Source organism: Anabrus simplex, chromosome 4, assembly GCF_040414725.1.
Source record: "Anabrus simplex isolate iqAnaSimp1 chromosome 4, ASM4041472v1, whole genome shotgun sequence".
Taxonomy (NCBI): domain Eukaryota; kingdom Metazoa; phylum Arthropoda; class Insecta; order Orthoptera; family Tettigoniidae; genus Anabrus; species Anabrus simplex.
Window position 1 is genome coordinate 103,731,099 of NC_090268.1, and position 23,978 is coordinate 103,755,076.

A 23,978-nucleotide genomic window follows, 5' to 3' on the forward strand; every position below is an offset into this window, starting at 1 on the left:
AGGTCACGTGATTTGCCTAGGCGCACACCAAGCCAAGGCCTTCCTAAATGGTGACTGCTATAGTAAGGGTCGCAGACACAGTTATTTCCCTTATGAAATAGGAAGGTGACTCATTATTTCCGTATTCATCCACTGCAACAGTATATCCTGATTTAGATAATTTTAGTGAGTTTTAGGCTACCCTATTATCAGATGCTTCTGTATTTAATAATATCGAATGGGAAAAGAAAGAACATATTTTATTTTACAACATGGATAATATCTTAAAATTTGACCACAAATGTGCTGCGTTTGAATATATATTTGAGATAATACGGATTTCTAACAAACAGATTAAAACTTAATTTACTAATAAACAAAGAACAATGAATATGTCACAAAAGTAATTGGTTATATTGTTAAACCCGAAATTTTGCGATGTGAACTTATACCGTCTAATATCGAAATAACGTGTTATTTATTTGATGAAGAATAGTTTCTGTTTCATTTCTCACTTTGCTCCTTCATGTCTTCAAATTCATAATCGAACAAGGTACGAAGTTGCTTGTCATTTGATGAGTCTTTAATAATTCGATGTGCGTGTTTTTTAACGTCCTGGATGTAGTCGAACCGTGACCTTAGCTTTAATTCTTGTACATATCGCACAACACTTTCTCCATTGGTGTATTGCCGATGGTTCGTTGAAAGAAGATCTGCTCGATCCTCGCCGTGTTGACGTATCTCAGTAGCGGCAACATCAGGAGCAGTCGACCGAACCTTGCCGCTTGGCCCGGGTGCTGACTGCGGGTGTGTTGGCCGAGCATCACTTGCGCCTGGTCCTGGAGATTTTCTACCTGCACCGGATCCTTCAAGCCGCGAGTTTCTGTAACAAAACAACGTTCTCTTTTCAGCTCTTTATTGAATGTTTTCTTCTTTTAAATGTTAATTAGGATATGCTTGACAGTAAACAAGTAATCATTTTAACAGACTATTTAAAATATTCTTATTCTACCGATGCAATTATCAGAATTTTGATTATATCCCTGTAATGATAAGAGAGCTAGCGAATATTTCATGAATTTTCTGAACTTTGATGAATGGCAGTTTTATTCAGTTTGGTCGGAAGACTGGTCATTCTAATAAATCATTTGAAAAAAAATTAATTCGATATCTCGCGTCGTTGTTATTGTATTAGTCAATCAGATCGCTTCGCGGGCGAATTCAAATGTGCTTTACGAGGTAGCGTTGCTAAATCTGCACGTGTTATGAGTGAAATTTCAAACTTCTATAGTTCTCAAGCTATTGTAATAAAATTTATGTCACATGCATAGACTCTTACTAGTAAGCTGTTCACTAAATTTCATTCTTTTGAAGTTATTCTTCTTTGTATACACTATTTTGACGCGCAATACAAAACGCTCCTCGAAATACAATTTTGTGAGAAATGAAACCGAATTTAGTAAAAATGTACCTTATGAATGTACAAATCAAGTTTGCTATACATTTTATAATTCTGTAAGGATTATTGCAGTCAATAGATGTTTTAATACTTAAGATTTGAATTTTATCATTTAGAAGGGTATGGTCCTAATTAAATGTAAGAAATAAGGCTGTTATACATATTAGATATAAAAAATAAATAGCAAGTGGGTAATCGTGACATATAACACAACTTTTAAATACATTTTGTGCACGTGATGAGGAAAACTCTGTCACGAGGAGCGTTTTGTACACAGCAACAACTATTGAAATGTGAAACTGAGAAAACACCACTTAAAAATGACATCCATGTATTCACCTCAAAACTGTACTGTTATGCCTGTTATTAGCATTATCGATGTCAGATTGGATACTAATTTATTATATTTTCTGGTTGGGCTATTTTATTTTGCAAAAAAAGAAGATGTTTTTCGCCAAAATCCTTCAAATTTCAGTCATACCTCCCCCTTAGACCGGCTTGAAAGCCATGCCGAGAAATCAGCGTCAAACAGAAATATACCGTGGTATCAGCCAGTGTCACCGTAATGCAGTAGCTATGGCGCGATTCTATCACCTCGGAGGTCTGTATTTCAATCCCTCCTCGGTTGATTTTTTTTCTTCCATTGGTGTTCTCAAGCCAGTCTTAAGCTACGTTCAGATTTAGCAACACCGCCTCACAAAGCTCATTTGAATTCGCCCGCGAAGCGAACTGATTGGCTAAGTTGAGCTAGCTAATAACATTACAATGGCGTGAGATATCGAATTATTTCCAAATTGTTTATCAGTATGACCAACACTCGAACGCTCATACTCCCGTTTCACGTTGTTTCAGACCGCCGTATAATCATTTAGAAAATAGGCCAACCTGCAAGACGCACATGAACGTATATAGTTCTCGCGCTGTCCTCGTTAACGCCTGGCGCGCCTTTGAAGTTCACACTGGGATCCACGTAGCGTTTGCCATTTACCACGCAAGAATGCTATTGGTCGACAATCTAGTTGGCCCCAGACAACCGTATATGAGCCATCTGCTATTGGTCAACAGTCGAGTCGACGGCCTGTTTGAGTCACCGGTCGGTAACGAGGAAATTGTAAGAACTTAAAAAAAAAATGTTTATGGCCTTCGTCCTAAGGGCATTTGGTCATCAACGATTTAACATTATTAAGATATTACAGCATAAGAGAAAAAGAATTGTATAACAAGGTAAAATACATATAGAATGACAGAAAGGCCATAGAAAAAGGCGAAAAGTAAAACCCACTTGGAATAAACTATTGTTTCTTTACATATTTACTTCAGTTTTCGTCAAGTATTTTGCTATTGCAATGTACACACGCAGATCTCCGGTCGCCAGTAACAGCTGATATATGTTGGATAGGGAATCCGAAGGTACACAAGGGTGTTGAACAAATCTGTGCGATAAAATACTACTGCAGTCAATAAGTTCGTGGAATGGCGCCTGCAATGTCGGCAAGGGAGTGTACATCTACGTACTGCAGTCAGTAAGTTCGTGGACTAGCGCCTAGAGTGTAGGCAACACAGCGTACAATTGCATACTACTGTCGATCAGTTCTTGGACTGGCGCCTGCAATTCAAGCACCACCAAGTCTTTTGACACGACTTTTCGCGACTCTCCCGTCGTGGTGATACGGCCGATTTGTTTATCATCTCAAACGTTTCGCTAGCGGATTTGCCTAATTTTCGGCAGAACTTGAAATTTGCCCATTGTTCAAACAAGGACATTCTTACGTGTAAGTTCCGCCGCTCAGACTGAACTACACTTAATAACGGAAACCACAGTTCCGTTCACACTGTATGTACTCAACTACCCACAACTACCTCCTGCTGGGACTAGCGAAGAGCTGTCACAGTACTATCCTGTGGTGAAACCAGTCCACTGTAGTGCACCACAGGGACACTAGGTGCCCAGTCCACGAATTTAAGTACTGTACTACGTAGTTCTACTGCACTCGAAGATGCGGTGGTTCAAATATCATGTGTTTCTTGTACTACACGGACATTATGCTGATTGCTAGTGGCTTTACGTCGCACGGACACAGAAGGTCTTATGGCGACGATGGGATAGGAAAGACCTAGGAGTGGAACGGAATCGGCCGTGGCCTTAATTAAGGAAAAACCATTTTCAGGGCTGCCGACAGTGGGGTTCGAACCTACTACCTCCCGAATACTGGATACTGGCCGCACTTAAGCGACTGCAGCTATCGAGCTCGGTATGTGCTGATTGGAGGACTCCAATCTTGTTGAGGTGAGCGGGGAATGGATTATGGTTGAATCTCGTCCGGATGATGGTGGATATTTGTAAGGATTTTAACACTGACTTACGTTGACGTAATCTTCATCGGAATTTATCTCACTGCAGCGAAATCAGCTATTCAGTAGCTGACTTTTAGGTCAATTTCGTTTACTACCGGTGCATGTAGCTTCCGAGATATGCTCGTTTTGATTGAGGTGCCAGGGGATTATAAGTACGCGGAGCATATAGATGTCTATGGATGGCAAGTCGCTATTTCCCGCTGGAGTAATTGGATGGTGTCCTGTACTATCCTGACCTTATGATAATTCCATCATTATGCAAGATTATGGCCACTAAAAGCACTTAAAGTCTATCAGACTTCTTGGTAACGCTCAAACAGACGTCTAAACCTGAACTCGGGTGCCATGGAGAGCTCTCATTGATGCCGACCGATTAGAATATTATTAAAATACCATGTGCCCTGAAGTTGGAATTCAAATTTACTGTGTTTGATGTGTTTGTGACATGCCCCCTCACCTGTAATAACTTATTAAATATGCCACGATTGCCGTGATTTATTCGTATTGATGTAAGGATTATTATTTTCAAATAGTGGTGAAAAATACAAATATCGTCATCGACATGTAGCCATTAGTAATAAAAATAAGACTAACATTTAACGAAATTACGGTATATTATATTCAACTGTAAATGTAATTTTATCGGCTTCTTAAGGGGGTAGACCGAGCTTAACACGGGGGAAATAGGCCATTATTCATTCGATTGTTATATAGGCCATGCTACAAAAGTTGTCGACAAATGCTGCACATACCCCAGTATTGGCATGCTTCAGAGCATTCAGAAGCAACTTCAATAATGTCAAAAGTTATAATTATAACACTTTAAAATAAAATGTCCAGAATTTCCCGCCTTTTAAACAACATATTACGGTTTCCTTCATAACTTTCTTACTGTTTCATGGATAATTATGATTTTTTCAGAGTTTCCTCCGATAGTGTTGTACTATAGTCCGTACCTCATTCAGATCAATAGGGTTCAAATTAGATTTTATATAACATATTTATTTACAAAAATATTAATATTTTCTGGTGCTCGGAATAAGAACCCGACAAAAAATCCAAATCACAGTCTATGTTAATGATTGAGGTTCATTTTGTAGCTGGAGGTTTGATGCACACTTTAAAAAAGGAAAAGTACGAAAATTCTTATAAAATTGGGATTTATAAGAGAAACAGTGATATATTGTTAAAAAGGCGGGAAATTTTGAATATTTTATTTTAAAATATTGAAATTATTAAAATTCTGACTTTATTGAAGTTGCTTCTGGTTGCCACGAAGCATGCCAACACTGGGATATGTGCAGCAATTGTCAAAAACAATTGTAGCATATTTAACAATCGAATGAATATTGTTTCCTTTGTTAAGCTGGGTCTCCCCCCTTAATTGGATGAAATATTCTGTTTTCAATGGGGGGAGTATTTTCTTCTGAACTGCTAGTCTCCTGTAGTTGTAGGATGATGGCACCTATTCATTCATCCTCTTAATAATTACTTCCCACACAACGACATGAAGACTGTTAATTTGTACCTCCGACGAGGCCCACGAACGAAATGGAGACATTGGAGCCCCGTAGCGGACCTTGCCCCCAGAGGGAACAGACACACTGATGGCTTATTTCTATTGTCTGTTAAAGGGGCAGTCTGGAGAAAAAAAATCGATATTTTGGTCATTTTGTCGAAAACGTTGTGGCTGAAATTGAAAGGATTGAGTTTCCTCTTTCTTAATGTCACTTAAATAATGCTTTATTTGCCAATATATACGCAGTAGAAATGGGCGTAGCGTCTGCTTTGCTTTCATTCTCCCACCAATTATAACTTTACATATTATTCCCATTTTTCTACTAAAATAGTCTGCCAAATGTAACAAAATTTATGTGGTATACGTAACACAGCTATATTAGAAAACCGATGTATGGAATTTCTAATTACATATTTTTTCCAAGTAGTAGAGATCTTTAAATTTCAAATTTTAGAACAAAAAAATTACACAAATTTGAGTAGAATATATCTCCTTGTATAAATTATGTACAGAAAAATCAACACTCAATGCTTTTAAAAGTATTATCTGTATGTATGTTTAGTCCTCAGCCCGAAGGCTGGTTGGATCCTCGACAGCTCCGCCATCAGCTGCCATAGATGGCCTAGGCATCCCTGAAGAGGCGTACTAGGGAAATGAGGAGTGAAGTAGTTTCCCGTTGCTTTCCTCGCCGAGCCAGAAGTTGCTATTACATATCTGTCTGTCAAGCCCACAGAAATGCATGCACCAACCGACCTTATGAGCAATATTTTCACACCATTCATAGCGGGACTGGCTGCAGAAGGAATGGCATTACTAGCATCACTCATACCTCAGTCACTTTCATTTTGTCAAAGCCAAGGATAAAGCTGAGACAGATCAATGAAAGTAACAAAATTGCTCTAGCCCATACCAGAAGACATAGTGCACTGTAAGCACTAGGTTCCGCCAGCAAAGGCACAAGTATTATCTACCTATTGCTAAGTTGTCAGTATTAGGAAAATTATATTTAATGAAAAACAGGAATTAAAAATTTCAAAAATTATTTCCAATTTTTTTGAAATATTATTAATTTATATGAAATACATTTTCGTGATATCCGTACTTTTTTTTGGGTGACGTTCCCACAAATTTCTTGAAAATCCGTGCATTAAGTAAACATATCTGTTTATGTCAGGACTGTCCCTTAAGTCTTCGTCCGGAGGCTGGTTGGAGCCTCAAAAATCAACCCTGAAATTTATTTGGTTATAGGGAAACAACAAAATCCAATGGCGTCGCCATAATGAGGCGTAAATTTACAAGGCACGATGAGGATTGAAGTAGTTTGCTGTTGCCTTCCTCACTGGGCCAGAGAATGCCATTGCAACATGACCAGTCGTATGAGTGGTACTTTTCACACGGTAGCGTAGCCATGACCGTTGGAGGGGGTGGGGGTATAGTTACAAAATTATGGTAGAACATAATGAAGGTGCTTGTGCTTATGTGGTGTGCGCATGCATGAGTGTCTTTATAAGGACACTGATACAAGTAAATTATGTTGATATTCAGATTGCAGTATGCTACAAAATCTTACATTAAAATACAGAACAAGAATATGATCAAGGTGAACAGTTTTACAGCGAATGGTGTGTTCAGATTACAACCTAAAATCCATCTTTCGAACCTTCTTAGCAAATAGATTCAGCGGATCTGTTGATTTTACAATGATGTATCAGTGAGTGTTCATTTAGTTCATTGTTAATTGTCAGTTTCTGTTTATTTTAAGTAAAAATTCCATAGGTGGTGGGTGGGGAGGGGCGTTCTAACCGCCCAGTAACCGCCCCCTCCACCCCCTCCACTGGCTACACCCCTGCTTTCACAACATTCATATGGGCTAGTTGTGTTCCGAATGTCATTATTTAGCACGCGTCATACCTCAAAAGTTTACCCCCTGTGGGTGGAGGTGGAGGAGGGGGCGGCAGAATAACATCCATGGTATCCCCTACCTGTCGTAAGAGCGACTCAAAGGGGGATCAGGGGCTCTCAATTTCGGAGCGTGGGTTGGCGACCTCGGTTCCCTAGCTGAGTTTGGCATTGCTTCAACTTACTTCCGTCATAATCCTCGCCTTCATCTTTCATATCCGACCTCCCTTTGTAAAGTCCTCTTCTTTTCCGACCCGACGGTATTACGTGTGGAATTCTAGGGAGCCTTTCTTTTTCACGCCTTCGTGGCCCTTCTTTTTCTTTTTGCTGAGACCTTTATTTTTGAACTGACGGACATCTACTCTTCCCCCTTATCAATGTTAATAGAGGATGGTTGTCTAGTTGTACTTCCTCTTAACACAATAATCACCACCACCAGCATCTCAGCAGCTTCCTTACTGTCACACCATAAGTGAGAATAATACTTCTGGTCGGTAGATGCAGAGTGGGTTGTTGTCCCATAAGCTCTGTACTCTGACCGGCCAACCGAGCAGGGGAGAGGTGGTCACGGCTCTACCGTGGCTCTACGCCTCTGCATTCGGGAGACGGGCCTGGGGCACAGTGCTGCATTTCTCGCCCGGCCTCGCCCGTTGGCTGTCTTGAGAATGGTTTTCCGTGGTTTTCCATTCTCCTGCACTAAGGCGAATGCCAGGACAGTTCGTAAGTATAGGCTACGGCCGCCTACCCCCTCACCTTCTCCGCACATCTCCTTCACCGTAACAAATCTCCCGGCCTGAGAGACGGCATAACCGTCTAAGAGGCCCGCCTCCCCCTTCAAGGGAGGAATGAAAACGTTTCGTAGTAGTAATACTTCTGAGGAAGCTACATTCTTATCTGGCCTGTGCCACGAGGCAGATGTAAAAATACTACATTAATCAAGATACAACAGTAGGCTGTTCTTGTTGTTTGAGTCATCAGTCCATACACTGGTTTGATGCAGCCCTCCACGCCACCCTATCTATGCTAACCTTTTCATTTCTAAGTAACTGCTGCTTCCTACATCTGCTGTAATTTGCTTGTCATATTCATACCTTGGTCTACCCCTACCGTTCTTACCGCCTACACTTCTCTCAAAAACCAACTGCACAAGTGTCTTAAGATGTGTCCTATCATTCTATCTCTTCTTCTGGTTTGGGCCGATGACCTCGATGTTAGGCCACTTTAAACAACAACAATCATCATCATCATCAGCAGCAGCAGCAGCATCACCATCATCTTATTCTTCTTATTATTCTTCTTCTGGTCAAATCTAGCCAAATCGATCTCCTATCACCAATTCGATTCAGTATCTCTTCATTAGTCATTCGGTCTATCCATCTCACTTTTAGCATTCTTCTGCAACACCACATTACAAAAGCTTCTATCCTCTTTCTTTCTGAGCTAGTTATCGTCCATGTTCCACTACAATGCCACGCTCCAGACGAAAGTCTTCAAAAACATCTTTCTAATTGCTATATCAATGTTCGAGGTGAGTGAATTTCTTTTCTTAGGAAAGGCCTTCCGTGTTTGTGCTAGCCTGCATTTTATGTCCTACTTAATTCTACCATCATTAGTTATTTTACTACCCAAGGCTGTTCTTACTATTAGAATATGGTAAAGTTTGTACTTATATTCATGACTGTGATGTAATATGGTTTGGGATTTTGCACCGGAAAGGCAGCGAGATAGGACTAAAAGTTTTAAATAACTGAATGTTCTGCAGGTTGAAGAACTTGCCTGCTCGGAAGAGGACGATTGCTTTGAGACAAGCGAACTCCGCAGGGTCGACGCCCACAGCCTTGAACCGCAACAGTGTGTCGTTGAGTACCCTGATGTCAGCGGCCACCTGGCTAGCCTTTCCGTTGGGCGCCCCGGCCGCGTGTTCAGATACAGAGAAGAGAGCGCTGGACTCGAGTGGCATGCACCACTGAACGGCGTTCAGTAGAAACAACTCGGACCATGCCTCCTCCAGCAGGATCACCTGCAAGACATTAACAAGATAGCTTAGGTTCTTGTTTTCTGAGAGATGTGTGTCGAAATTTGAAAGGAAGAGAATAGTGTGTGTATGTCACAGTTTGAAATGTGGTATTCAAATGGATTTTGCACCTTCAGAAGATATTTACATAGCGTGCTACAATTACGGCAATGAATTGTAAAAATAAACAAGGAATAATTTCTGAATGTGACTTAATAGTACAGATGAACGCTGGTGAAAGCATTAATGGGTACAATGGGAACATTTTTAGGTTTTGTTAGGTCATACTTTATCTTTAATTTACCGAGTGAGTTGGCCATGAGATTAGGGGGTGCGCAGCTGTGAGTTTGGATTCTGGAGATAGTGAGTTCGAACCCTACTGTCGGCATCCCTGAAGATGGTATTCTGTGGTTTCCCATTTTCACGCCAGGCAAATGCTGGGGGCTGTAACTTAATTAAGGCCATCGCTGCTTCCTTCCCACTCCTAGCTATTTCCTATACCATCGTCGCCTAAAGATCTATCTGTGTCGATGCGACGTAAAGCCAATTGTAAAAAATAAAAAAATAAAACTTTAATGTTCGATGACATTTCCATAGTAAGAACAGTTGACGTCGTCGGCGCGGGCGATGTATTAATGGAAAGCAATTTGCAAGAAGGATTTATAAATTGAAAACTTCTCCTTCCCCATATAACAAAGTTAGAAAGCACCTAAACAAGCAGTATTCTACTTTGGAAATATACTTTATGGATGATCGAAGTTTCCACTCTATGAAGTAATTTTATGTGTTTTAGAGTTAATGTTATTGTTTTTAATTCCCACTAGCTACTTTTTGACGGTTTTCGGAGACACCGAGGTTACGGAATTTTGTCCTGCAGGAGTTCCTTTACGAGCCAGTAAATCTACCGACACGAGGCTGACGTATTTGAGCACCTTCAAATATCACCGGACTGACCCAGGATCGAACTTGCTAAGTTGGGGTCATAAGGCCAGCGCCTCAACCGTCTGAGCCACTCAGCTCAGCTGTGTGGTTTAGACTCCTGACCTGAAGCCTATCTCACACACCGGCACAGTCTAGCTTATAGGATGAACCAGTCTTCTGGCTTTCGATTTAATTTACTTATGATGGTGGTGGAGTTAGCAGGAAAATTGCGCCATCTATGGACATACAAAAGCATGCAAGACCAAAGCCAGTTCAATGACAGAACATGGATGTCCCGAAGGAGTGGAGGATAAAAGGTTTCCACAGTTTGTAACCTAATCAGTAATGTTAGGTCACACTGAATCTTTAATTTACCGAGCGAGTTTGCCGTGCGAATAGCGGGCGCCCAGCTGTGAACTTGCATTCGGGAGGTAGTGGGTTCGAACCCCACTGTTAGCAGCCCTGAAGATGGTTTTCCGTAGTTTCTCATTTTCACACCAGGCAAATGCTGGGGACTCTACCTTCATTAGGGCCACAACTGCTTTATTCCCGCTTTTAGCGCCTTTCCTATCCCATCGTCGCCATAAGACATATCTGTGTCTGTGCGACGTAATAATTATTATTACCTCTTCGCCCGACCATATTTTGTTTAGCCGCAAGGACCCTGGTATGAATGTTTGTTGCAGGCTGGTTGAACCTCAGAGCCATTTCTTCTGAGGAAGTGTAAATTGGGTTATCTTCGGGTGAATCATGCGTAAGTGTACCACATAGAGCAGAGCTGTTCAAACGGCGCTCCTGGTGCAATAGTGCGTCAGACAGCGTACCGGCGCGCAGGAGTTGTAGGGCCTACAGGTCACTCGTAACTCCCTCTCTCTTTCTCTTGCTTATCGGAACGGTTATCTCCGGAGGAACTATTTCATGCTTTCATTCGATGGTCTCCTATTGGAGGCCGAATTTGCTTTTAGATAACATTACTATTAGGACGTCTGCGTTTCGAAGCTGCCAACAGGATGTTTTTCTTTATAAATGACAACTGGAATTTTTCATTGCTGATAAAAAAGAAAAAAATGTCTGCAATTCTAATCAGTGAAGAAATAAGGTATGCATACTAAGTTTTCCGCGTAATGCAAGAAGTTCCTATACAATGTTGTGTATAAAAATTGTTAAGCTCATAACTTTGGTTCACTTTCTAGTTTCCAGTAATACCATCTATCTCAACATTATTTATCATCACTACCATCATGTATAATTACAGTACTAATACAGGTTTGGAGCCGGTAGTAAATCAATTCAATTGTAATATTTTAAATACCTTGGTACACTATGTGCATATGTAAATGAATATTTGTAATATTATGTTACTGAAGAAAAGTATATTTTTATTTCATTTATGACTTTATTTTACAAGGACTTTCATAGGAGGTAATGTAATTTTAATTTGATATTTGTTTTTATCTAATGTAATAGCATATGTATTTCACATCTTAAATTTACACCTGTCTGAAATGCATGCATGCATAATAAATAAAATAAAATAAATAAATAAATAAATAAATAAATAAATAAATAAATAAATAAATAAATAAATAAATAAATAAATAAATAAATAAATAGGCCCTTTTGCAATGCTGCCAAACAAAATTCTATAATCTTCAGTGGTTTCAAAGAGTTTGCACGTTTTAGCAGTGGATTGGAGTGTATTGCATTATACTCCCATTGAGTTCTTTCGAATTGATAACATTCCCTCTTTTTTGCAGTGGACTAATAATTTATTTTCTTAAATTTGAGAATTACCTCATTTGACTCTTGTAAACTCGTTAATTACTTTGGGCTTACAATTTGAAGCCAAGGCGGTAATTCGAAAGTCAAACACTTATTTTACAATGATATAGAGGCAAGTTTCATTCCTTGGCTGAATGGTCATCGGCCTTCGGTTCACACGGTCCCGGGTTCGATTCCCGGATTGGCAGAGAATTTTAATAGCATCTGGTTAATTCCTTTAGCTCGTCATAATACATATCTAATTTACATAAAAAGGGAAACACACAGTACCGAATACATTTTTACACATAGGGTTGGCTGAGCTAAATATATTCAAACTATTGACCCGATGCAACTGGGAAAAGGCCGAGAAAAAGAATAATATACTGTACTGTACGGGTAGCATGTCTGCCTCTTATGCAGACGCTCCGAGTTTTCTTACTGGCTCGTCTATGGATTTTAATCGAGAACTGTGTGCTGGAACAGAGCTTTTTCAGCCTCGTGAGATCAACTGAGGGGTTATCTAATATAAGAGGCTGTGGGGGCCGGTAAAGGAGGCACTTAATATGGCTGAAGATGCTGTCACGCTGACCACGTGACATCTACAGGCCAAAGCCTTTAATGGGATTCTGTGTGTGCAGCAGAGTTTGTATTTTCTTTTACAACCGGCTTTAATTCGCAATGACACAGATAGGTCTTATGGCGACGATGAGACAGGAAAGGGCCAGGAGTAGGAAGGATACGGCCATGGCTTTAATTAAGGTGCAGTCCCAGCATTTGCCTGGTGTGAGAATGGGAAACCACGGAAACCATCTTCATGGCTGCTGACAGTGTTGTTTGAACCCACTATCTCCCGAATACTCTATACTGGCCGAATCCCCACCTCAGCCATCCTCGAAGTGGTTTTTCGAGGTTTTCCACTTCTTTTCCAGGCAAATTCCGGGATGGTACCTAACTTAAGGCCACGGTCGCTTCCTTCCCTCTTCCTTGCCTATCCCTTCCAATCTTCCAATTCTCCCACACGGACCCTGTTTAGCACAGCAGGTGAGGCCACCTATGTGAAGTACCGGTCCTCTTCTCCAGTTGTATCCAGGACACTGCCCTTGAGGCGGTAGAAGTGGGATCCCTCGCTGTGTCTGAGGTAAAAGCCAACCCTGGACGGTCAACTGTTTCAATAATAATAATAATAATAATAATAATAATAATAATAATAATAATAATAATAATAATAATAATAATAATAATAATAATCTTATTTATCTTGTCCTTCCTTGTCTTGTTTAGGGTTGATACTGCAAGTGGATATGGCCTAGTATTATGGCCGCATGACTTTCCTCACGTGTATTCACTGTTGAATGTTTCTGTGGGGGTTGGTTATATATCAATGAAGATGTAGAACAAAACACTCAGTCCCCGAGCCAGAGGAACTAATCAGATGTGGATAAAATCCCCGGCTTGGCCAGGAATAAAACACGGGGTCTACCGAACTGAAGTCCGCTTCGCTAACTATTCATCCAAGGAGGCGAGCAAGTATTTCTTATATTTTACAGTTTATAAATGGTTATGATATTACCTGATCACGGAACGGAAGACTGGCGAAAGAGGGCAGGTTCTTGGCCCACTTGACGGCCATGAAGAGCAGACGCGCTGACGTTTCGTAGACGGTCTCCTGGACCGGCGGGTAGATGGCTGTAGGCTCGGCGAGACGAGGTTGCGACGCTAGCGAGGACACAGTCGGGGTGGGCACGGTGCATGACAGCGATCGAGGCGGTGGGGGCGGCAAACTCTCCTCATTCGTCACGTCTATGCTGTCCTCTGCGACACATTGAGACACACAGTCAGCTTCAGAGTAATCGCTATATAAGCCCAAAGAGCTGAATACTCAAGGATACTCAAAAGAATGGAATATTTTGGAGTGGAAATTAATGGGGAAAATGTGCAGGTTGAATAAAAAATGGCGCACTCTTGCTATTCTGTATCACCCTGTAAAACAAAGGGAGTTTAACACAATGTTGTCTGGTCCAGAAGTTTAATAGAAGAGAACAACGATTTAAAAAATAAGGCGCTGGCAACACTGTAACTGCGTGTGGCGCGGCTAAGCACGGAGCTGTCTGATTAGCTCAGTGAGACGAGTGAATGACGTGAAAAAACATTTAAGCATAAACGCCAGTATTCGAGTCTCGCTTGCTCGTGGTTTTTGGCGTTGTTTTTCGTTGCTTTCAGCTAATGCATCGAATTATATCTTACTTCATCTGTACAACGCAGTATTTTCACTTATATTTTGCACCTTTACTGTTACCTTTTTTTCATCATTGAAACAGAAGATGAAATGAAATGAAATGTCGTATGGCTTTTATTGCCGGGATATCCCAGGACGAGTTCGGTTCGCCAAGTGCAGGTCTTTCTATTTGACTCCCGTAGGCGACCTGCGCGTCGTGATAAGGATGAAATGATGATGAAGACAACACATACACCCAGCCCCCGTGCCATTGGAATTAACCAATTAAGGTTAAAATCCCCGACCCGGCCGGGAATCGAACCCGGGACCCTCTGAACCGAAGGCCAGTACGCTGACCGTTCAGCCAACGAGTCGGACGAAACAGAAGATCATCTTGTTACAGATGTAAATGATCACACTTTTTCTTCCACAGTACAGGTAAATACAATGGGATATAATAGGAGACACAGTAAAATCAACTGTATAAAATGGGATACAAAGTGAAATACAGTAGCTAGGCTACAGTACATCGCACACATGGAGACATTTCCTTATTTTTGTAGTTCATGTTTCTCTTCAGTGTGATAGTATCTACGCTAATGGACAATGGTCTCTTTAAGGTTCAAAGCGACCTACTTGATCACTCTCTGGATGATACTTTGCTGGACTCTGCTCTGCACGTTTGCATCCACCACTGGCGAAACAGCATATACGTGTGCTATTAGGTGTTGCAAATTCATAACCATAGGAGCATAAACTTGCTCCTTGAAGTGTCCCGTCAAATAACAATCTAGCGGATTAAGGTCCGGGAAACGTGGAGTCTATAACATTGGACCTCTACGACCAATCCATTTCCCTGGAAAGGTTTGATTTTAATATCTGCACACATTAATTCCATAGTATGGGGGTACACTATCATGTTGAAACCATAGTCGTCGCCGAACATCAAGTGGCACGTTTTCTAGTGCGTCAGGAAAATTGTGGCAAAGAGTCGCATGATAAAGTAGCTCATTCAACTTGTCCGGCAATAAGTAAGGGCGCAGAAGCTCTCCTTTCACGATTGCAGCCCACGCGTACAGTATATGCAAAGCCAGTCTGAATACCACGCTCTCGGGAGACATGTGGATTATGTTCAGGCCAACAGTGGTTGTTGTGGAGGTTGAAAATACTCTCATGAATGAAGCTAGATTCGGCAGTTAATATCACGTTATTTATGGAATGTTCGTTAGCTTCTACTAGTTACCGGAATCATTCACAAAACTGTAGATACTCGTCAAATAGACCTTCTGAACGCTGGTGTTGAGCTAACGAATAATGATATGGATGCACTTCTTCATCATGCAAAACATCAACAATCAGTTTGAGATATCTGGAGCTGCCTTGCGATACCACGCGTACCTCACTGAGGTTGTTCGTGAATAACTTCCTTTCGCATCCTTGCGTCGCACTAACACACACCTAGAGGGACATTTCCGAATACATTTTGATGATGATGATGATGATGATGATGATAATGATGATGATGCTTGTTGTTTAAAGGGGCCTAACATCGGGGTCATCGGCCCCACGAAGAAATTTTGGCACACTTAATAGAAAATATACTTGAAGTGTGGGAAGCAGTGATCAAAGTAATGGAAAGTTATTTCGAAGAAGGAAAAGTCTATAAAATATTCTTTGGCAACTTTTAAAATAACTCTTTATGAATAAATACTGAACTATCATTAGCACATTCTCCCAATTAATCATAAATGAGAGCTTTCAAATACTTTTGAGCGGTGGTTTATACATTCTTTGATACCTTACTTGGTTATGTAATGTAATGTAAGAATATTATTGCCCACTCTGGGTGTGGGACTCAGACGAAGAATGCATCCACGGTATCCTCTGTCTGTCATAAGAGGTGACTAAAAGGGGTGACCAAGGGATGATTGAATTAGAACCATGAAACTAATGTGATTAGCACTATCACGCAGGGAAGCCATGGGTTGCTTTAACTTGCGAGTAGTACCACTATGTTAGGTACACAATAGGTTTGTGATTAGTAGTAGCAGAAAGTGGTTCACTGTGGGTTTCCAGTACCTGTGATTAGTACCATTGTGAGAAACACGTCGGGTCTGGGCGTTCTCTGTAATTAGTACCACTATATGAGCGACACTGTTGGTCTGCGTTGCCTATTATTTGTACCCACTATGTGAGGAACACCATGGTATAGTACGAGTCCCTGTGATTAGTACACGTATGTAAGGTGCACCATGGGTTTGCTTTGCCTACCAATGGCGCCATTATATGAGAAACACCATAGGTCTGCGTTGCCTGTACGATGTACAATACTGTGACTAGTACCATAATGTTTGGAACACCGTGAGTTTACGCTGCCTTTGATTAGTACCCCGACGTGAGAAATACCATGGTTCTACTATACTAGCGATAGGTGCCATTGTGAGGGACCGTTGATCTGGATATTGAACCCCTTTAGACAACAAGCATAATTGATTCAGGATTGTGCTTTGAAAGTAGTCCGTTGGTCAGTCATAGAGTTTCTGGGAGTCTGCGGGTCAGTTCCAATGATTGTTTTAAATTCATATTCATCCATTCATTCTTCATCATCACGTTTTGAATTCTGGTCAGTGGATTAATTTTGTACTTTTAAATTGTCATTGCATTTCGTCTCATTTCGCACCATTAGAGGCTGATGACCTAGATGTTAGGCCCCTTTAAACAACAAGCACCATAATCATCAGCAGAATATTATTGTAACCGATATTCTGGGAATGACGACGAGTCTGCATGCTTTGACGAAAAAAAATACGAACGTGTTTAGCCACGGGAGTTGGAGCGAACAGTATGAGTTCTGTTCCTTGTCCCATCACTGCTGCATGTCTTAAGGCTAGAATACACTTGACGAGTATTCGGCCAGAATACTCGCTGTATTTCCCGGCCAAACGCCGGTCTTGACCAAATAAGCGTCTACAAGCATGGAAGATTTTAGAGAAATCACTTTTGACTTCGGGCATTCGGGAATTTAACGCTATTCGATTTACGATGCCTAGGGAGTCTTTCATTTTCACGCTTTTGGGGCTCTTCCATGTCTTTCCCCAATATACACTTTCATCGAAGGGTGGACCAGCTTTTCCTCTCATTAGTGTTAGGAAAGATTGGATGGCCAATTTTACTTTGTCTCTGAACAGTAAACATCAGTTGATAATGTTTGGAAAAATACCAGACGTCATAACATGTTGAGTACGTAGAAAATATCCAATGATTACGCATTTACTGAGCTACTGGAAGATGAGTAGAGGAATGAACAGGCGTGTATGTGGACTAGAAGAGGGATCTCGGGAAGGGATACTTATGGAGCCTCAGTTAGATTTCATAGAGAACTGCAAATTTAAAACATCACAAAGTTATAGAATGTTCACGATATTGAATACGGAACAGTTTGGTAAGTTATGTTATTAACCGGGCTAAGTAGCTGAGGCGGTAGGCTTCTGAGCTCAAGTTAGCGGGTTCGATTCCAGTACACACACCAGGCTCGCCATTCGACAACAAGGAACTGTTGGAACACTCCGAACACACCAACGAGTTTACTACTACAGGTAACGACGGCATCCACTCGCGCAAAAGAGTAGAAACGGTTTCAATTCAAATACTCGTTGCATCACTCGGCGGAGTGGTGTGCTTTACGTTCCCATTAAGGAAACAGACTGTTCGACGTCAGCGGATGCAGAGTGGGTCTCGGCTCACAAGTGTCCACGGCTGGTCCATGGGCCGACAGCTCTGCACTCCGATCGGCCAACCGAGCAAGGGAGCGGTAGCCACGGCTCTACCTCTGTATTCGGGAGGCGGAGAGGTGCTGGACCGTATCATCGGCTGTCCTGAAGATGGTTTTCCGTGGTTTTTCATTCTCCGGCACTAAGGCGAATGCCGGAATAGTTCCTAGTATAGGCGACGGCCACCAACTCCCTCACCTCTAAGCATCTCCTTGACCGTAAGAAATCTCCCGGCCTGAGAGACGGCGTCACCATCTAGGAGGCCCGCCTCACCTCTTCAAGGGAGGAATGAATATATTTAATAGTAGTAAAAGCAAGTATTCGGCACCGAGTAGAGTAGTTTCGGCTGACAGTGACCACGGCTTTACCGTGGATTTACAGTTCTGCATTCGGCTGTGCCCATCGTCGGTTGTCCTGAGAATGCCACATTTCATCTCAGCGACCGCGAAAAGTTTGGATTCGACACTAATATAGGTCGTTGTCGATTTTCACTAAGTCGTATGAATACCAAGTTAGGTTGAGAGCTGTACTGTAACAGAGACTACATACATAATCTCGGTCAGTTTGGACATTTTCTTTTCCAGCCCCTTTTATGCCCCATCCCCAGCGTGCTGATGGAGACTTCGACGGCATTCGGAGTGTCACTTCTGTTCATCTCAGCGATCCCAAAAACCGTGGTTGTCTTCGGTTATTTCTCCATGAGACTCCCTCCCCACACCTCCCGTACGGACGCTAGGGGTGTCTTACCCCCCATATTACTTCTTTCCTAATGGTGTTAAAGCTGATGTGTACCAGGTTTGGCTGAAACCGCAGGTTTGTATATTGATGCCTGTGATTTTTAGTCGTTTAGCTACGCCGATACTCTGCGTAAAATATCGCTGCTTAACTGTGTGCAACCCGCTAAGTACAACCATTTCCTGATTTAATTTTAGGATTACTCAAAGGTGACTGAACTTAGAGACCTATCAATTCCTGATGATTCACCGGCAGATAATACCGGAGAGAATAAAAAGGAATGAAGCAGATCGGTCCAGTAGAACGGCCAGATGTGAAGACAAAGCTGGTTTTTAGTAGACTCCTAAACTTTTTAATGTATAGATCAGGGTGTCTCAAACGCTCAAAATCTCGCGCGTGCAAACTGAGGCGCAGAGGTCCTGTGCACAGTGCATCGGTCCCACTCGGCTCGGCTCGGACAAGTGCGTCATCTCGGGGCGACTCGGCTAAGCTCGGCTCAACTTGACTTGGATTTGGAGCGCTACGGAGCAAGTGAGGAAGAGAGAGACAGGGGTAGCGAGCGAGACAGGCGTGGGGAAAAGAGAGGCAGCGCTATTGCTCCAAATCGAGGAGTGGGGATCTGCACTCTGGTCAAACAAGCGAAGTCGTCTTTTGCACCTTGCGCCGCGGAATGCACCGGTGCATGCACCCTGAGAAGCCCTGATATGGATGATAATAATCGAACTGTATAAATCTAGTACTACTAGTAGTAGTATCTTCAATTTATTTCAGTTATGTCTGAAGTCACTGGAGGGAAGTACGTTCGCTCATTTTCGATTTCAGCCAAATGTCGCGTGGTTTATTCAGGTGCAACATCCAATCCGGGACTGAATACGATTTGAATCTCTGTCATCCTATTAGAAAGTCACCTGATAATTCTGTACGCTAATCAGGCTATTATTTATTTAATTTCTTTCTTTCTTTCTTTCTTTCTTTCTTTCTTTCTTTCTTGCTTTCTTTCTTTCTTGATCTGTTTACTCTCCAGGGTTGGTTTTCCCCTCGGACTCAGCTATGGATCTCACCTCTACCACCTCAAGGGCAGTGTCCTGGAGCGTGCGACTTTAGGTTGGGGATACAACTGGCAGCATCTCACCCAGGCGGCCTCACCTGCTATGCTGAACAGGGTCCTTATGTGGGGGATGGGAAACAAGATGGCGTGTGGCTTTTAGTGCCGGGAGTGTCCGAGACAAGTTCGGCTCGCCAGATGCAGGTCTTTTGATTTGATTCCCGTAGGTGATCTACGCATCGTGATAAGGATGAAATGATGATGAAGACGACACATAAACTGAGCCCCCGTGCCAGCGTAGTTAATCAATTATGATTAAAATTCCCGGGAAAAGGAAGCCAGGATCCCTGTGACCAAAGGCCAGCATACTAAGCATTTAGCCATGAAGCCGGGCGGGGGATGAGAAGATTGAAAGGGATAGACAAGGAAAAGGGAAAGAAGCGGCCGTGGCCTTAAGTTAGGTACCATCCCGGCATTTGCCTGGAGAAGTGGGAAACCACTTCTAGGATGGCTGAGGTAGGAATCGAACCCACCTCTACTCACCTGACCTCCCGAGGCTGAGTGGACCCCCTTCCAGCCCTCGTACAACTTTTCAAATTTCATGGCAGAGCCGGGAATTGAACCCGGGCCTCCACGGGTGGCAGCTAATCACACTAACCACTACACCACAGACCCTCGTTATTTATTTATTGTTTGACAAAATCATATCTCTGATATTTTCTGGCCCGACCAAAATGGGAAGAAATTGGTCAGGGGCGTAACGTTAGGGCCTGCAGGGCATGCAATGCAGGCGGGCCCGGGACTTTAAGGGGTCCCGCAGACTCCTCGCAAAAAATAAATAATATATATCTAGCTTAATGTCACTCTCACGGAAATAATCACGGCGGTTTTTTAGATTCAGTCCAATTATGTTTTTTAATTTTATTATTATTATTTGTTTTTTACAATTTGTACGTAGAGGAATTACCACTTGGTTGCACTTATATAGCAGCAGTTTATCATACTGAGTGCAACACAGCACTGCTATTGCTTGCCCTTGCCGTCTCCTGCAATACCGCCACACGCTCCTCACAAAAGACCTGCATTAATGATCCTTTTTTTTGCTAGTGGTTTTACGTCGCACCGACACCGATAGGTATAATGGCGACGATGGGATAGGAAAGGCCTATGAGTTGGAAGGAAGCGGCCGTGGCCTTAATTAAGGCACAGCCCCAGCATTTGGCTGGTGTGAAAATGGGAAACCACGGAAAACCATCTTCAGGGCTGCCGACATTGGGATTCGAACCCACTATCTCCTGGATGCAAGCTCACAGCCGCGCGATCCTAACCGAACGGGCAACTCGCGCGGTGAAACACAATTAGAACAATGAAAATATTGATTCCATAATATCATATTTTAGTTGTAAAATGACATTTTGTTGATGTGTACTGCACCCGAGATCGTATTATGCACACATTTTGCTGAACATTTAACTTTCGACACTACATTTATTCGAGAAAATGAATTATTTCAATAAGAATTTGGTGTAGTAGCAGTCAGTCAAGTCGGTTTCGACTGAGCTCCCTCGGCGCGAAGTTAATAATCGACTCGGCTTAACAGTTGTGAGGTTTGACATTTCTGGAACTTTATTTGAACAGTTTTTGATTTAATAGTGTTCATCTTTTTTTTTTTTTTTTTTTTTTTTGTAATCGAATGAATTGTTATAACCGATACGTCGGTATCGATTTGCAGAGTTTAGTTCTGTAGTTACTGAAAAATAAATTCAATTTAAGTACGAACATCTAAATGGTTCGTGGTTCGCAGCTCAGAAACTTAGCCATTAAAGCAAGGAGGCACTCAAATAAAACGTATTATACAGTATTTTTTAATAATCTTACGATAACGAATATGAAAATAAAAATCCACAGCTTGTTTGTAGTCATTCGACCGGGTCAGGAATGGAATGAGTGAAGCCCTATCTAGCGGCGAGGATATGAATTGTGCCGGCTGCCGAAGCCTCTCGCTCGCACTCCTGTGGGGCAATGATTAATGCATGAAAGATGAAATGATATTTGAGAGTGTTGCTGGAATGAAAGATGACGGGGAAATCGGAGTACCCGGAGAAAAACCTGTTCCACCTCCGCTTTGTACAGCACAACTCTCACATGGAGTGACCGGGATTTGAACCACGGAACCCAGCGGTGAGAGGCCGGTGCGCTGCCACCTGAGCCACGGAGGCCCACACGATAACAAATAATCCCTCTGTTTATATAACTTGACAATATATTGCATTATTTCTACCTTTCACGTTTTATTTGAGGAGGGCCCGAAATTTTACATCGGCAGACGGGCCCGTGTTGCATTCTTTGCAGCCGTGAATGAGGCTCAGGTTCACTCAATCTGAAATGAACTTTTAGATAAGTTTATATCATTTTGTCTGTGATAAGCAGTTTCAGTTTGCTTCCTACGATGGAATAATCAAGCTGAACTGAACACAGTGTAGTATATTGTAAGCGTCGGGTTGGCGTTAGGAACTTCATGAATATGGAGGAGGAGACATTGGTAAAGGCTTATGAGTTTACTTGGGATAGACCAGTAGACCCTTCATGAAACATGGATGCCAGTATGCGGGCTCTTGGAACGTTTGGGATGGTGGAAGAAGGAAACGTGTGACTGAAATGAGACCTGACAGAAATAAACGAGGGAGAAAATAAGATAAGGAAATAAAAAAAGATAGGCTAACCTGTGGTGCTGGAGGGTGGACTGGACATTCTTGGGACTGCTGGCCAACTGAGACGAAAGGTATCTCTAGTAGGTGGTACCCATGGAAAGTCGTCCCAAGAATTCCCTGAAGGGGAGAAAAAGTTAGTATTAATCCCTAGTATATGACTGACCCGGGACCGACAAATTGCCACAAAATTCGGATCTGTGTCGCTATTTTTAATATTGACATAATTATATGAAATGCCATGAAAGCACTTGTGGAGGAATATGTCAATTCCAAAAACTGCTTCTACCAACATCATGATTCACATACACTGCCGGAAAAGAAAAACATGCAACATCGTCAAGGACAAGGTCATTTTATTCAAAAGCGATCTAACAGGGAGTTCATCATTGCAGAAATATACGATTACAAATGAAACACATATGTTACGATAAAGGGTACCCAAAATGTCGCATCATTACACAGTGTACCCCCTTCTGCGGCAATGCAGGTGTGCAAACGAACATAAAGTTGCCGAATGGTATCCTGCGATAGATTGTCCCAAGCATCTTGCAATGGTTCTTGCAGGCTCTGGAGAACGCGTAAGTTCCCGCTTCATCATGTCTCATACGTGTTCAATTGGCTAGAGATTCGGTGATCTTGCTGGCCAGGGCAGTTGTTGTATACCACGTCGCACCAGCTGTATGTGGACGTGGGTTGTCCTGTTGATAAAACACATAACCTTCCCGTCGAAGAAATGGCAGTAGCACAGCGATAACAACCGGGCATTATTTACGTTACCCTGTAGAACCACCAACTGTGACCGCGAGTTGTAACTGATGGCACCCCTCACCATGAAGCCTGGGGTGTGACTGGGTGTCGCGGACGTATACGTCCATCACTTGCATACTCTCGTTACTGAAGACAGCAGAGCGCCATTCCCCTCTCCAGTTGACTCTTTCACGACACCAGATTAGCCGTGCTTGGCGATGTCGTGGTGTTAGTGTTAGCATGACCAGAGGAACACGCGATCGTAATCCTGCTGCAATCAGACTGTTCCCAATGGTCCTTGGTGATACAGCAGGTGCTACATGTGTTCGGATTTCGTTCCTGGATGATGTTTGATGTCCACCGCTTCTCGCACAATGCGTTGATCTTGACGTGCGTCTGTACTACGCGGACGTCCGGAGCCTGGACTACGGGTGTGTGAACGTTCCACAGACCACTGCTAAGAGCAGCGACACACCACCCATCATGTACAGCAATCCGTCGATACCTCCATCCAGCTTCCCGCAGGCCGACAATGCGACCCCGTTCAAATGGCTGAAGTTGTTCAACAGGAGCACGCTCTCGGCATGGTTATACGCTATAATGAATGTTGCAAACACTGTTCAACTCTAACCGCAGCACAGTTACTGGCTGCAGAGTCAAAAACAAAGTGCGCACGAACAGGCTCCCTGAGCGCCATCTGATCCCCGATGACCGTGACAAGAGAATCACTACCAGAACAACCTCTCAGTATGCACATAATTTATAATACTGTGGTGCCATTGAACACAGTCCTTGAGGATGTTGCATGTTTTTTCTGGCAGCGTATATTCAACTTTCTAGAAGCC

At 42.4% G+C, this 23,978-nt stretch overlaps 1 protein-coding gene across 9 annotated transcripts in view; it reads right to left on the reverse strand.

The window, feature by feature from the left end:
- Nucleotides 1-218: 218 nt before the first annotated feature.
- The window catches only part of LOC136872446 (photoreceptor-specific nuclear receptor), a 310,883-nt gene continuing 287,123 nt past the window's right edge, over nucleotides 219-23,978 (reverse strand). For 5 of the 9 annotated variants that reach the window (XM_067146264.2, XM_067146262.2, XM_067146260.2 and 2 more), the window contains 4 exons: nucleotides 22,399-22,503; nucleotides 13,481-13,722; nucleotides 8,988-9,231; nucleotides 219-862 (listed from right to left, as the gene is read on the reverse strand). In XM_067146264.2, coding sequence (XP_067002365.1) covers nucleotides 624-862; nucleotides 8,988-9,231; nucleotides 13,481-13,722; nucleotides 22,399-22,503 — 830 coding nt within the window. In that variant the 3' untranslated portion in view covers nucleotides 219-623. The remainder of the gene's footprint in view (nucleotides 863-8,987; nucleotides 9,232-13,480; nucleotides 13,723-22,398; nucleotides 22,504-23,978) is intronic. The other 4 variants (XM_067146265.2, XM_067146263.2, XM_067146261.2 and 1 more) reach the window with 2 other exon arrangements.